Source organism: Lepus europaeus, chromosome 10 (assembly GCF_033115175.1).
Source record: "Lepus europaeus isolate LE1 chromosome 10, mLepTim1.pri, whole genome shotgun sequence".
Taxonomy (NCBI): Eukaryota; Metazoa; Chordata; class Mammalia; order Lagomorpha; family Leporidae; genus Lepus; species Lepus europaeus.
Genome location: NC_084836.1, coordinates 2,540,221 through 2,555,080, shown reverse-complemented (window position 1 = coordinate 2,555,080; position 14,860 = coordinate 2,540,221). Strand labels below are relative to the sequence as shown.

At 62.6% G+C, this 14,860-nt stretch overlaps 1 protein-coding gene across 1 annotated transcript in view; it reads right to left on the bottom strand.

Moving 5' to 3' along the window:
* CERK (ceramide kinase) overlaps positions 1–14,860 on the bottom strand; it is a 45,668-nt gene that overhangs the window by 18,793 nt on the left and 12,015 nt on the right. Inside the window, exons 2-4 of the mRNA XM_062202660.1 lie at positions 2,384–2,497; positions 2,073–2,195; positions 239–364 (exon numbers count right to left, since the gene is read on the bottom strand). Coding sequence (XP_062058644.1) covers positions 239–364; positions 2,073–2,195; positions 2,384–2,497 — 363 coding nt within the window. The remainder of the gene's footprint in view (positions 1–238; positions 365–2,072; positions 2,196–2,383; positions 2,498–14,860) is intronic.

Sequence of the window (14,860 nt, the reverse complement as noted above, 5' to 3'; positions counted from 1 at the left end):
GCACCCTGCGCCCCAGCTGCTGCACCAAACGCCCGGGCCGGTTTAGCTCCTCAGCGTCACCGTGTGCTTCTGTGCGAAGGCCTGGTTAGGAAGGACGACACTCTGGATTCTGCATCCTTCCCACGCCAGTACAGGTTAAAAACTCTGTAACACAGTCTTGTCCAGCGAGAGCACCTGGACCACCCTCAAGCTGACCCCTGCGAACGTGACCGAGAAGCCCAGGGAACGTGCACCTTACCGATGACCTCGGTGCTGATGGCGGCCAGCGTGAACAATGGCGCCACCTTCCTCTCGTAGATCCGCTTGCCTTGTCCTTTTCCCCCGAACGGATTGATGAAAACCAGCAAATGCTTCGGCCTGGACGCTGCAAAGCAAGAACGACCACGCGTCAGTCACGTCCCACAAACCCAGATCCACAAATTAAACTCCGCTCCGAGGGTTAGAATGCTGCGTGGTCCCATCTGCCAAAAGGGGTCTCTGGATCTGGAAGAACAGTGATCAGGAGTTTCTAGTCCAGGAAAGGTAAAAAGCAACAGGTGGGCAGAGCGGGCGAGGCTTTGCACACCTGCTGGCCGACACAGACTCACTCGGGGCTGCCAGGTCCCCTCAGGGGTAAACTCTGCGAGGCAGCCTCTCGCGCTTCTGCACACTCAGAGAACGGCAGCGAAATGGATGCACGGACGGAGCGTGAGGACAGACGGACAGAGAACAACCTTGTCACGCAGAACAACCTTCACACCCGCGGTGGCTGCAGTGAGGGGCCTGGGTCTGCCGTGTGCCCAGAACGTGGCTGCAGCATCAGCTGGCACTGCCCTCAACAAACAGTCTGGCACTGGCCACTGGCTTTGGACACAGGCACACTCCACAGCCCCCAGATTCTGACAGAAATGGAGATGTGTCCAGGACATGCATCAGAGCGCCTGCAGCAGCCATCACTCGCCATCGGCACACCAGGAGGCCACTCACCCGCTGGCCATCGGCAGGAACCACACACCGTGCAGCCAACCATGAGCAACCTACAGCCAGCCACACACGATGCCACGGACGGACGTCACCAACATGGTGCTGGGCCCCATGCTGGGCAAAGCCACACGCACCAGAGTCCAAAGCGGCCTGCTTAGAGGTCAGATGGCCGCTGCTCTTCGGGGAGCAATGACCAGGGCCTGCAGCTTGGTGGAGTTCGTTGTGAGAAGTCACTGCCCTGTGCCTCCTCCATTTCACTGAAACCTCAGACAACCCAGCGGAGCAGAAATAACACCTGCTGTTTTCAGTAGATGATGTCACGTGCACAACACTGCAAGTTTTTCTATGAATCACACAGAAACACACCTGCACCCTCAGAACCAGCGGCCCCGGCCCCACACCTGGAGGGCTCACAATGACCACCCCGACAGGTGCAGGCGGATGGGGAGAACCCAGAGTGGGAGCAGGAGAAAGCGAGGCTGCTCTCTGAGCAGACTGCTGCTGGGACAGAGGGAGGGTGGGCGCTCTGCGGTCCGGGCAGCGGGCACGGCAGGACTGGCTTGCCAAGGCAGCAGGCAGCCAAAGCCAGCTCCACAGGGAAAACCAAGAGCCGGGAGCCAGGTCCTCCAGCCCCAGCGGAACGCAGAAGGGCCTTTCCAAGCGAGGACGTTTTTCTCCGGATACATCGCCACTCACTTGTTCCACTCAGATGCCAAAGTAACTCCGACACCAAAGTCACCCAACACATATGCACTATCTCCCTCCCTCAGCCGTGCTGAGCCGCCAACCCAGCACCAGCGAAACGTGGGAGATGTGGAATGAACGGCACCTGCCATCCACTCAGCACACAGCAACCGCCCGCGGACATGAGAGCCGTGGCCCTCGGTGCACCTGCCGCAGCACCTTCACCATCGCAGGTGTCCCAGGCACACACACACACACACACACCCCGCCTCCGGGAGAGGAGCCCGAGGCCGGGACGGTTCAGGTGCTGCCTCATCCCCGCGGCCCGATGCCAGGATTACAGGCCTGAGCCCATGCTGTCCCCACGGCAGCAGCCGCACAAGCCTCACCACCTCGTCACGGGCACCCCCGCTGCCCACACGTACTCAGCTTCTCCAGGAGCTCCCTGAGGGTCTGCAGCCACAGGTGGCACAGCTGCTCGTCGGCGCTCCAGAACGTCACCTGTGCCCACTTCCAGCGGTGCTGTCGCGCCCTCTTCACGCAGTGAACTGCAGAGACAACGGGCCGTGAGCATGGTGCCTGCCGCCGCCCCCGCCACCCCCGGCTCCTCCGTGAGCTCAGACCTCTGCGCCACGGGAAAAACAGAGGTGGCTGCAACCACAAGGTTAACTGAGAGGGGGGTCCTGGGAAAAGATTCCGCGGAGACGGAGCCCTGGGGAAGGCGGGGCCCCGCCACCTGTGAAGGCGTGCGGCTTCTCCATCTTCTGCCAGCGGCCGCTGGGGTGGTGCTTCCCGCGCACCTCGGCCTCCTCCACGGTGATGATCTCCGACACGGGCACGCAGCAGGCATCTGTGAAGATACCGCAGCCTCAGGGCAGCTCGTCAGAACCCTCACGGAAAAACACACCCACCAGGAGCAGGGGCCACCCTGCCTAACGTCCCCACAGACACCAAGAACCACGCAAGGGGGCCCTTGGCCGGCGTTCTCCCCGGGTTCCAGATGATGGCGTTTTTCCCAACAGAGGCAGGTGCAATGTCCCCTCCCCCCAGGCAGGCCGGCTACAGGTGCTACACCTGGGGAGACGTGTCCACGACAGGACAGCCAGGAGCACGACGGGGGTGCGCATCAGAGTCAGGGCCAACCACAGCGGGGATGGGGGAAGTTTCTAGAAAGACCCAACCCAAGAGGAGCACAGGGGACCACAGCGCCCGGCATCCTCTAAGGCAGGAACCCAGGAGGAGGCAGGTTCAGCCCCGGTTGCCCCGGCAGCCATGGGAATGACAGGCTGTGCCTGGAGCCCGGGAGGACCCCTGGGAACGGCCGAGCTCCGAAAGCTGCCGGCAGGGCCTTCTGTGTCTGCATACCGGAACACTGTAACCAGCCTCTGAGGGTGACGGCCAAACGTCACTAAGGCACTCTTTCTGCAATGGCTACATGAAAACAAGCACCGCACCGCCGTACGCCTGTGGCCACCGTGCACCGTCTAAAGTCGCTGCCCATGGGACCGAGTCACAGAGCCTGGGGAGGCCGTGCCTGCACTGGGCTTCCGATGCCTGCAGGGTGGTCAAGGTCCTCCGTGGAGGAGCAGGAAGTCCAGCTGCCCAGGGCAGGTGGTCCACAAAGCTGTCTGTACAGAGCCCGCTCGTGCACACAGGTGTCAGACAGAGGGGACTCCCTCCTGGGCTCCCCATCTCGTCACTGTGTCTCCAAAATGCAATTTCCACCCAGTTCTTGTTCCCTGCCCCACCCCACCCAGAGAAGCCCAGACCCACAGCTCCAGGCTGCAGCCCTGCCCACATCCTCCCTGCCTGCAGGTGGGCACTGACCCTGGGCATCCTGACACCTCCCACCTCCGCCACCAGCTGCTGGGCATGGCTCTTAGCACCATCGTCACTGCCTGAGATGCTGGCCTCGCCTTCCCCAGCCCCAGCACTGGAAACCCTGTGACTGCGCCCGCCGGGGGACGCCCAGGACAGACGCCGTCCTCGCTGACTCAGCTAGGGACTCAACACACAGGGCTGACGAGCAGTCCGACGGACACGCAGGCTCGCGGCAGGCAGGGGCGGAGCCTGGGTCTCACTGTCGCCCCAAGCTGGCGGGGACTTCAGAAAGGGAACTGAGCTGTCTACTTCCCATCCAGCTCCCTGCTGATGCGCCTGGGAAAGCAGTGGAGGATGGACCAAAGGCTGAGCCCCTGTACCCACATGGGAGACCAGGATGCAGCTCCTGGCTCCTGGTTTCTGCCTGGCCCAGCCCCAGCAGTTGTGGCCACCTGGGGAGTGAGCCAGCAGAGGGAAGAGCGCTCTCTCTCTTTCAACCCCTCCCCCCATAACTCTGCCTTTCAAAAAAAAAAAAAAGAGAGAGAGAGAGAGAAAAGAAAGCTAAACTAATGGTTCAAGCACGCGACAGGTGTTCCCTAAGCAGCACTTCCTGTCCCACCATAAAGACTCTGCCTCCCCCTCTCCAGCCCCTCATTACCCCAAGGAGCAGAACCCTTCACTGTGAAGGCGCTCACTCCCACAACTCAAGCCACAACTGCGCACCAGGCACGAAGCCCCCTTCAGTCCCAAAACCTTAGTCCTCAGTGGGAGACCTAGAACCAGACCAGGAATCCAGGAAAACAGAATCTACGGCAGGGAGTACAGGGGCCACTGACAGGCAGCCCGCAAAGAGCCCAGGGGGCCACTGACTGGAGCCCGCAAAGAGCCCAGGGGGCCACTGACTGGAGCCCGCAAAGAGCCCAGGTTGTCTCCTATGAGGTCATGGGGACCACGGGGAGGGGGCGCCAAGGCCAAAGAACCCTGCCCTCCACCAGTCAGCTGGACGCACGCAGGCAGAGGCCCGGACAGGAAACACAGGGAGAACACCCCGCAGGGCTGAGGGCGAAGGCGGGAGCCTGGGGCACTGTCGTCTCTCTGAGCTCTGCGTTCTGTGCCATGTGGCCCCGAGCATCAGAGCAGCAAGTGCAGGGACAAGGTGAGCTGCCCTAGGGGAGGCTGCCTCCACGCCAGAGATGCCAGCCACACCCCTGGGACGGGACCCAGGGAGCACCTGCTGGGTAGGGGGGGATCCAGGAAAGTCCCAAGGCAGAGCCAACGTTCCAAACAGTCTGTGCCGCCCTGGCTCTACTCTGGCACTCCCCGAGCACGCCCACAGAGAGCAGCGCATGGCTGGCTCTGACCCTGGCGTGGCTGGTGGTGCCTATCCACAGAGGGCAGCGTCGTGGCCAGCTCTGACCCCGGCGTGGCTGGTGGCGTCTGTCCACAGAGGGCAGTGTCATGGCCGGCTCTGACCCTGGCATGGCTGGTGGTGCCTGTCCACAGAGGGCAGTGCATGGCCAGCTCTGACGCTGGCGTGACTGGTGGTGCCTGTCCACAGAGGGCAGCGTCGTGGCCGGCTCTGACCCCGGCGTGACTGGTGGTACCTGTCCACAGAGGGCAGCGTCGTGGCCGGCTCTGACCCCAGCGTGGCTGGTGGTGTCTGTCCACAGAGGGCAGCGTCGTGGCTGGCTCTGACCCCAGCATGGCTGGTGGCGTCTGTCCACAGAGGGCAGTGTCATGGCCAGCTCTGACCCCGGCGTGGCTGGTGGTGTCTGTCCACAGAGGGCAGTGTCATGGCCAGCTCTGACCCCAGCGTGGCTGGTGGTGTCTGTCCACAGAGGGCAGCGTCGTGGCTGGCTCTGACCCCGGCGTGGCTGGTGGTGCCTGTCCACAGAGGGCAGCGTCGTGGCCGGCTCTGACCCCGGCGTGGCTGGTGGTGCCTGTCCACAGAGGGCAGTGTCGTGGCCGGCTCTGACCCAGCGTGGCTGGTGGTGTCTGTCCACAGAGGGCAGCGTCGTGGCTGGCTCTGACCCCGGCATGGCTGGTGGCGTCTGTCCACAGAGGGCAGTGCATGGCCAGCTCTGACCCCGGCGTGGCTGGTGGTGTCTGTCCACAGAGGGCAGTGTCATGGCCGGCTCTGACCCAGCGTGGCTGGTGGTGTCTGTCCACAGAGGGCAGTGTCATGGCCGGCTCTGACCCAGCGTGGCTGGTGGCATCTGTCCACAGAGGGCAGCGTCGTGGCCGGCTCTGACCCTGGCATGGCTGGTGAATGCACTGGGCTGAAGCTCTGGGGGTGCCCTTCTTCTATCAATAAACCTGCCAACCTTATCTAAGCCAACCTTGGTGACAGATGCTCTTCTTCTCATGGTGGGGTGGGGTGCCCACACCCCAGGACACTCTGCCTAGACCAGGATTCTCACCCCAGCACCACTGACCGCTGATGCCCCAGCTCATCCTGGACCCTGGGAGGTTGAGCAGCAGCCCTGGCCCCTACCGCCCAGCACCGGCAGCTCCCCGACATGGCCAGGGTCGGCAGTCTCCCGGGGGCAGCTCCATGCCCCCCTAGTCAAGAGCAATCATATTAGGAGTGACCATGCCTACTTAGCAACCCCTGATTTAAGCAAAAACACAAACGCAAACGTAAGGCCAGTCCCGGGACACACGCGGTGGCACAGGGGAAGGGCGGGCCTCGCCGGGTGTGGCGTGTCCCTGAGCAGGCCTGGGAGCCCCAGCACAGCCCACAAGTTCCTCACACCACGCTTCTCCGTGTAAACACCCCTGGGGCCCCGACAGGAACTGCTCCTCCTGCACCCGCGCCCGGCGGCCACCAGTGAGAAGGGGACTGAGCTCCTCCCTCTTCAGGCCACACCTAACGCCCACTGAGTTTCAGGGGGAACAAGCCCCACACTGGCCCCCCCAGGGCCCCTCCCTCCTGGGCGTCTCCCCCAGCGCTCCCCTGGCACCCACTCCCAGGATGCCCCCTCGGAAGCCCAGCGCATGCACAGAACACAAACGTGGGTGACAAATGTCACCCCTCTGTCTGGGTCTGTCAGTGAGTGGCGTCTCCCACTGAAGTCTGCTTGTCCCCCCACCCCACCCTGGGCACCCCAGTGTCCCACTCACCATGCAAGTCACACAGCCCCCCCTCCAGGGTCTGTTCCAGCCCCCAGCCTTCATCTTGAAGCCCCAAGACCCCTGCACACGGTCCCAGCTCTGAGAGCACTGCAGCCCCGGACCCCACCCCGCCGGGCTCCAGGACCACTTCTCTCGGACCTCACAGGGGCCCCGCCCATTCTGCTCAGAGCTGTGAACGTGACCCCGGCCATGTCCTCACACCAGGGCCCGGCCAACCCCGAGTCCAGCCCTGGTCTCCTTACTGCTGGCCATGTGGCTCGCACATGGCCCCACTGGCTTTGCCAGAGGCCACGTGCAAGGGTCAGCTTTGTGCTACATCCGCCTGACACCCGCGAGGGAGAAGCAAGGGATCCTGTTACAGGCAAGGAAGAGACTCGGCAGGAAAACAATGTGTCCAAGACACAGTCGGAGAAGAGCAGCACGGGGCCGCCTCCCGGGAACCCCCAAAACGAGAGCCTGCCTAACTCAGGTGCCCCCACCTGCCGACCCTCACCTGCACACACCTGGCCAGGTCTCCCAGAAACCCACACACAGGACAGCGCCGGGGTCAAGGCAGTGGGAGCGCTGCCAGCCGGGCCTCCCACAGCCACCAGGAGGCCCCAGGTGCTCCGTGTGTCAGGGACGTGTGACTAAACAAGCTCACGGTCACGGCTGCAACCATTCCCCATGATGCTTCTCACCCACAAGCATCCCAGGGAGAGCGGGTGAGGGGGAGAGAGGTGGTCATGGCCCACCCCATGGGTGCTGGTAGGTGACGACAAGGCTGCTTTGGCCCCAAATGCCCAACCTCCATGAGCACCGACCAGTGAAGATCCCTGGAGATCTGAGACGGGGGCGGGCGTCGGGTGCACTGGGCTAAGCCGCCATCTGCAGTGCCAGCGTCCCATGAGCTCAGAGCCGAGTCCCGGCTGCTGCACTTCCGATCCAGCTCCCTGCTAATGGCCTGGGAAAGCCGCGGAGGACGGCCCACGTGCTTGGGTCCCTGCATCCACATGGGAGACTTGGATGGAGCTGCAGGCTCCTGGCTTCAGCCTGGCCTAGCTCCAGCCGTTGCAGACATTTGGGGAGTGAACTAGCAGATGGAAACTCCCTCCCTAATAGCCTTTCCAATAAAGAAATCTTGAGTACAAGCACACAGCCTGGGAACACTGCTCCACACACGGCGGCTGTACGAGCGCACAGCCTGGGAACACTGCTCCACACACGGCGGCTGTACGAGCACACAGCCTGGGAACACTGCTCCACACACGGCGGCTGTACAGCGCACAGCCTGGGAACACTGCTCCACACACGGCGGCTGTACGAGCACACAGCCTGGGAACACTGCTCCACACACGGCGGCTGTACGAGCACACAGCCTGGGAACACTGCTCCACACACGGCGGCTGTACGAGCACACAGCCTGGGAACACACTGCTCCATACACGGCGGCTGTACGAGCACACAGCCTGGGAACACTGCTCCACACACGGCGGCTGTATGAGCACACAGCCTGGGAACACTGCTCCGTACACGGCGGCTGTACAGCGCACAGCCTGGGAACACTGCTCCACACACGGCGGCTGTACGAGCACACAGCCTGGGAACACTGCTCCACACACGGCGGCTGTACGAGCGCACAGCCTGGGAACACTGCACCGTACACGGCGGCGGTACGAGCACACAGCCTGGGAGCACTGCTCCACACACGGCGGCTGTACAAGCACACAGCCTGGGAACACTGCTCCGTACACGGCGGCGGTACGAGCGCACAGCCTGGGAACACTGCTCCATACATGGCGGCTGTACAGCACACAGCCTGGGAACACTGCTCCACACACGGCGGCTATACGAGCACACAGCCTGGGAACACTCTGCTCCATACACGGTGGCTGTACAAGCGCACAGCCTGGGAACACTGCTCCGTACACGGCGGCTGTACGAGCACACAGCCTGGGAACACTGCTCCACACACGGCGGCTGTATGAGCACACAGCCTGGGAACACTGCTCCACACACGGCGGCTGTACAGCACACAGCCTGGGAACACTGCTCCACACACGGCGGCTGTACGAGCACACAGCCTGGGAACACTGCTCCACACACGGCGGCTGTACGAGCACACAGCCTGGGAACACTGCTCCACACACGGCGGCTGTACAGCGCACAGCCTGGGAACACTGCTCCACACACGGCGGCTGTACGAGCACACAGCCTGGGAACACTCTGCTCCACACACGGCGGCTGTACAAGCACACAGCCTGGGAACACTCTGCTCCACACACGGCGGCTGTACGAGCACACAGCCTGGGAACACTGCTCCGTACACAGCGGCTGTACAAGCACACAGCCTGGGAACACTGCTCCACACACGGCGGCTGTACGAGCACACAGCCTGGGAACACTGCTCCACACACGGCGGCTGTATGAGCACACAGCCTGGGAACACTGCACCACACATGGCGGCTGTATGAGCACACAGCCTGGGAACACTGCTCCGTACACGGCGGCTGTACAGCGCACAGCCTGGGAACACTGCTCCACACACGGCGGCTGTACGAGCACACAGCCTGGGAACACTGCTCCACACACGGCGGCTGTACGAGCACACAGCCTGGGAACACACTGCTCCACACACGGCGGCTGTACGAGCACACAGCCTGGGAACACTGCTCCACACACGGCGGCTGTACGAGCACACAGCCTGGGAACACTGCTCCACACACGGCGGCTGTACGAGCACACAGCCTGGGAACACTGCTCCACACACGGCGGCTGTACGAGCACACAGCCTGGGAACACTGCTCCGTACACGGCGGCTGTACGAGCACACAGCCTGGGAACACTGCTCCACACACGGCGGCTGTACAGCGCACAGCCTGGGAACACTGCTCCACACACGGCGGCTGTACAAGCACACAGCCTGGGAACACTGCTCCATACACGGCGGCTGTACGAGCACACAGCCTGGGAACACACTGCTCCACACACGGCGGCTGTATGAGCACACAGCCTGGGAACACTGCTCCACACACGGCGGCTGTACGAGCACACAGCCTGGGAACACTGCTCCACACACGGCGGCTGTACGAGCACACAGCCTGGGAACACTGCTCCACACACGGCGGCTGTACGAGCACACAGCCTGGGAACACTGCTCCATACACGGCGGCTGTACAAGCACACAGCCTGGGAACACTGCTCCATACACGGCGGCTGTACGAGCACACAGCCTGGGAACACTGCTCCACACACGGCGGCTGTACGAGCACACAGCCTGGGAACACACTGCTCCATACACGGCGGCTGTACGAGCGCACAGCCTGGGAACACTGCTCCATACACGGCGGCTGTACGAGCGCACAGCCTGGGAACACTGCTCCACACACGGCGGCTGTACGAGCGCACAGCCTGGGAACACTGCTCCACACACGGCGGCTGTACGAGCGCACAGCCTGGGAACACTGCTCCACACACGGCGGCTGTACGAGCGCACAGCCTGGGAACACTGCTCCACACACGGCGGCTGTACGAGCACACAGCCTGGGAACACTGCTCCACACACGGCGGCTGTACGAGCGCACAGCCTGGGAACACACTGCTCCACACACGGCGGCTGTACGAGCACACAGCCTGGGAACACTGCTCCACACACGGCGGCTGTACGAGCACACAGCCTGGGAACACTGCACCGTACACGGCGGCTGTACGAGCACACAGCCTGGGAACACTCTGCTCCACACACGGCTTCTGTACGAGCACACAGCCTGGGAACACTGCTCCACACACGGCGGCTGTACGAGCACACAGCCTGGGAACACTGCTCCACACACGGCGGCTGTACGAGCACACAGCCTGGGAACACTGCTCCACACACGGCGGCTGTACAAGCGCACAGCCTGGGAACACTGCTCCACACACGGCGGCTGTACAAGCACCTGCTGTTGGTGAGAATTGGAAGGTAAGCACTTGCCTAGAAAAGACCAAAACCCACATTTGTGCCCACACCTGGCATGGAGAACTCAGAAATACCAAGCAGAAAACCATCGACCAGGGGGCGGGCAGACTATGCGTGCCACACACCCGGCACAGCACTCGTCTGTTGCACAACAGACAGGATGTGGGAGAGGGACGCCACGTGGCGCCAGCGGCTCGGCACTGAGGGGCGGCTGCCCCAGGCGCTGAGCCGACTCGACCCAACCTCAGCAGCAGCAGCTTTTTGGGGTGCCCTGATGCGTCGCCACGGCCTCCTCAAATTCATCACCACCCGCTTGGGTCTGGACAGACAGCTGCCCGGGGTCCTCGCTCCTTGGGACATCACCTACAGCACAAAGTACTTGTCTGACTCCAAAGAGGCACCAGGACCCTGCCAATGTGAACAACCCACGTCCCTTGGCAAGCGCCCACCTGGGCAGGCAGCCCCTGGGGTGAGGGAGCCAGCACTACAGACTGTGCTGGGAGCTTCTACAACACTGCTCCTTCTCGGTCACACACTCGCCCTACTTCTCAGTGTTACCAGACTCGACCCTAAGTTCCCCAGACAGGAGCAGCCCCACTTTCGGAGCTGTGCTCCCACAAAGCCGGTGGGTGGGTGGGTGGTGCCAGGTGCAGCGACCCGAGAGCTGGGCCCACTGGGCCACCTGAGAATACCACGGGTTACACGTCAATGTGGTCACACAAAGACACGCCCCGAGTCCGGATTTTTACGTAAAATCTTCTGGTTTTAAAATGTTGGCTACTGGAGCCAGCACTGTGGCACAGGTATCCCACATGGATGCCTGTTCGTGTCCGGCTGCTCCTCTTCTGATCCAGCTCCCTGCTCTGGCCTGGGAAAGCAGTGGGAGACGGCCCAAGTGCTTGAACCCCTGCACCCATGTGGGAAATCTGGAAGAAGCTCTTGGCTCCTGGCTTTGGATCAGCCTAGCTTTGGCCACTGCAGCCATACAGAGAGTAAACCAGCAGATGGAAGACCTCTCTTTCTCTCTAACTCTGCCTCTCAAATAAATATATCTTTTTTAAAAATGTTGGCTACAATTCAAAGAGGCAAAGAAACTTCACCGCGCAGGTCTGACAAGGAACTATCTCCCGGCCCCGGGAGCCTGACCACAAAGACAGAGGTCGAAAGACATGTAAGCCCCAACCACAGCCACGCTCCCCACCCCAGCCTGACACAGAGGGCGGAAGACGAGATCCGATTTCCATCAGCAAACACAGGCACACAGCTCCTTGTCACTTGCCGTGAACCACACACAGCCACAAAGCCGCCAGACCCGCCCACGGCGGACATCGCTTAGGCCAGAAGAGGGGCTACCTCTGGGTCGCGCTCTGCATGGGCAGGTTTCTGGCTGGGACCATCTTTTCCTTAGTGGTTTAATAGTAAAGCCAGGGCTGTACCCTCGCTAGCCCCAAGTCCCTGCCACTCACAGACAGCCCACTTGTCTTTCCCAGGGAACTGTGACCTCTGACCCTTGCCTATACACCACTAGGCGGCACTTCCACGTGTCTTGAGGACACGATGTCCATTCCCCAGAGAGCCTTCTTCCCCCTAAAGCAGCCCCTCCCCAGGACACCAGCACGGGGTGCTGTGGCCTGCCCACCTCTGCATGTCCCCGCCGGGCACCAGCAGATGCCCATGGACCCTGCCAGGATGACTGTCTCTGACAGCCTCAACCTCCACCCAGCTCCCCACCCTCCCCCAAGCCACACCCTCTGCCCTCACTGCCGCCCATGGGGAGCACAGTGCTGCGGTCGGAATCCCAGCTCCGGCCCTGCTCCCCTGTGTGACCCTGGGCCGGCTGCTTGGCCTCTCTGTGCCTTTGTCTGCAGGAGGGCGACGTGTGAGAATTACAGGGATCATCGCAGGCCACGTGCTGAGAGCCTGGCGCTCGCTGTCGGCACTGCTCGCTCTCCCCCCAGGCCAGTGACGCCCTGCGATTCCACTGTGCACGTGGGACACTGGGCTACAAAGTGCACCTGCTCCCGGCAGAGAATTCACACAGAGCAGGCAGAGGCGGCCCGGAGGAAGTGGAGGGAAGGCAGAGCCCAGGCAGGGCTGACACAGGCAGCAGCGAGGTTCTTGTGTAAGAGGAGGGGGCGGGGACTGGGCAGCCCAGGGAGCACTGAGACTCCGTGGCGGCAAGGTCACGCGTCACCTTTCCAGAGTGTTCTGGGCATTCTTTCATGCCAGTGTTTCAAGATGTACTTTTCTATGGAAGGGCATCGGATTCTCAGAGGCATCACGCTTTTAGGGTGGACTCCGAAGTGAGCCACAAGGACCTGAGTGACCCTGAGATGCTCGGACGGCATCCCGGGCAGTGGAGCGCAGCCTCCACTCCATCAGCACACAGTGAGCACCTGCTACTCAGTAAATATCCACCACTGGGCAGACGGGTGTAGACGGAGAGGCAGAACCAACACAGGGAGCTGCGCCTGCTGCCGTGAGCACCCCCACCAGGGGCCAGTGCCACTGCCGACTTCACAACTCATCCAGACTGGGCTGGGGGTGTGCGGGCAATGGGGGAGGGCAGGGACAGGGTGCACAACTGTCAGTCACGGGGGAGAGCTCAGAGGCGGTGCAGGCAGTGCCAAGTCCCTGAGGCCCAAGGGCCCCGCCAGGCTCAGGAGCCCAAGCAGCCAAGTGGGACTGGCGCAGAGAAGGGCGAGGCCAGAGGAGGAGTCAGGTGCGGGAACCTCAAGAATGCAGAGCCGACTCTGCCTCTGCTGTGGGAGGCACGGGAGGCCCTGGAAGGGAAACTGACGGAGCCTGCGCCCGCCAGCCCTGGCGCCCAAAGGAGGGCAGAGCCAAGCCCAGCACCTCAAGGCGTACACCCGAGAGTCACGGGCACCGAGGCCTAGGGCCGCCCACCTGCCCCAGGTCTCGGGGAAACGCTCCAGCCACAGTCTGGGCAGGCTGCTGCCCAGGACAGGAGGGGGCGAGCTGCTGCAGACGCACGCAGCCTGGGCACTGGTGCCGCACCATTAGGCAGAACAGGAACACAGGAGGCCGCGCGCGTGGACCTGCAGCCCCGACCAGGGACCTTGTGCAGGGAACTGCTCCGATGCTCAGCCCCTCCAGGGACAGCCTGCTGGGGCGGGGGTGGGGTGCAGGGAGGGCCCGGGGAAGGGCTGAGACGTGCGTCATGGCACACAGAGCCCCGCAAACCTGCTGCTCCCTCCCTTCCCCAAGCGGGAGGCAGCCCGAGGCTGTCACTAAAGCAAAGCGGACCATCAGGGGACGCTCGCACAGCCAGGGCAGGGAAGGTAGGGGTGTGGCTGGGGACTGGCACTTTTCAGCCCAGAAACCTCAACACACACTCACGTATCCCTTGAGCAGGGACAGCAGGAGGGACAGATGTCCCCGGTGCCCCCGGTGCTGTCAGTTCACTCTCAGCTGCAGGAAGGCAGAGATCAGCGCCCCCCAACCGGTGCCCCTGGGGAAGGAGGACGCATTCTGACTCAGCTGTTTTAAAGATTGATTGATGTAAAAGGCAGAGAGGGAGGGAGGGAGGGGGGGGAACAGAGACATTCTATCAGCTGGCTCAGTCCTCCAAATGGCTGCAAAAGCTGGAGCTGGGCCAGGCTGAAGTCAGGAGCCAGGAGCTTCCTCTGAGCCTCCCACGTGGGTACGGGGGCTCAAGCACTTGGGTCATCTGCTGCTGCTTTCCCAGGAGCATTAGCAGGGAGCTGGATCAGAACTGGACTGGCCAGGACTCAAACTGGAGTCCAGTGGGATGCTGGTGTTGCAGGCAGCCACGTAACCAGCTGTGCTACAACGCTGGCTACCTCCTGCGAGCTTTCGAAAGCACTTGCTCCTCATGCCAGCTGCAACACCAGGGACCTCGTCCACACTCTCAGGATAACCTTCAGCAGATGCCTAAGGTGCTGTGCCAGCCCAAACCCAGCAGCCCTAGCAGCCCTGTCCTCTGCCCAGGACAGGATCGAGAGGGCCTGGACCTGAGGCCGTCACCCACCTTTCGGGGGAGGGCTGTGGCATGTGGACCAGGCCCACCGGTCCTCAGGGCTGGCCTTCTCCTCGGCAGCTGGAAGGTTCCAGAGACAGGGCGGATCCTGGAGACGGGCCTGTCAGTCACTGCTGGCCGCTAACACGGCGAGCCAGGTTCTGCTGGCTGGCACCTCGGCAGACAGAAAGCCCACCCACCTGACTGTGCCCTCACGCCTCGGACCACAGGAATCCTGCGCAGCCTTCCCATCTCACACACGGGCCGGGGTCCGAGGACTCACACGGCTCAGTGCCTCAGGCCACCTGTGCGGGGAACAC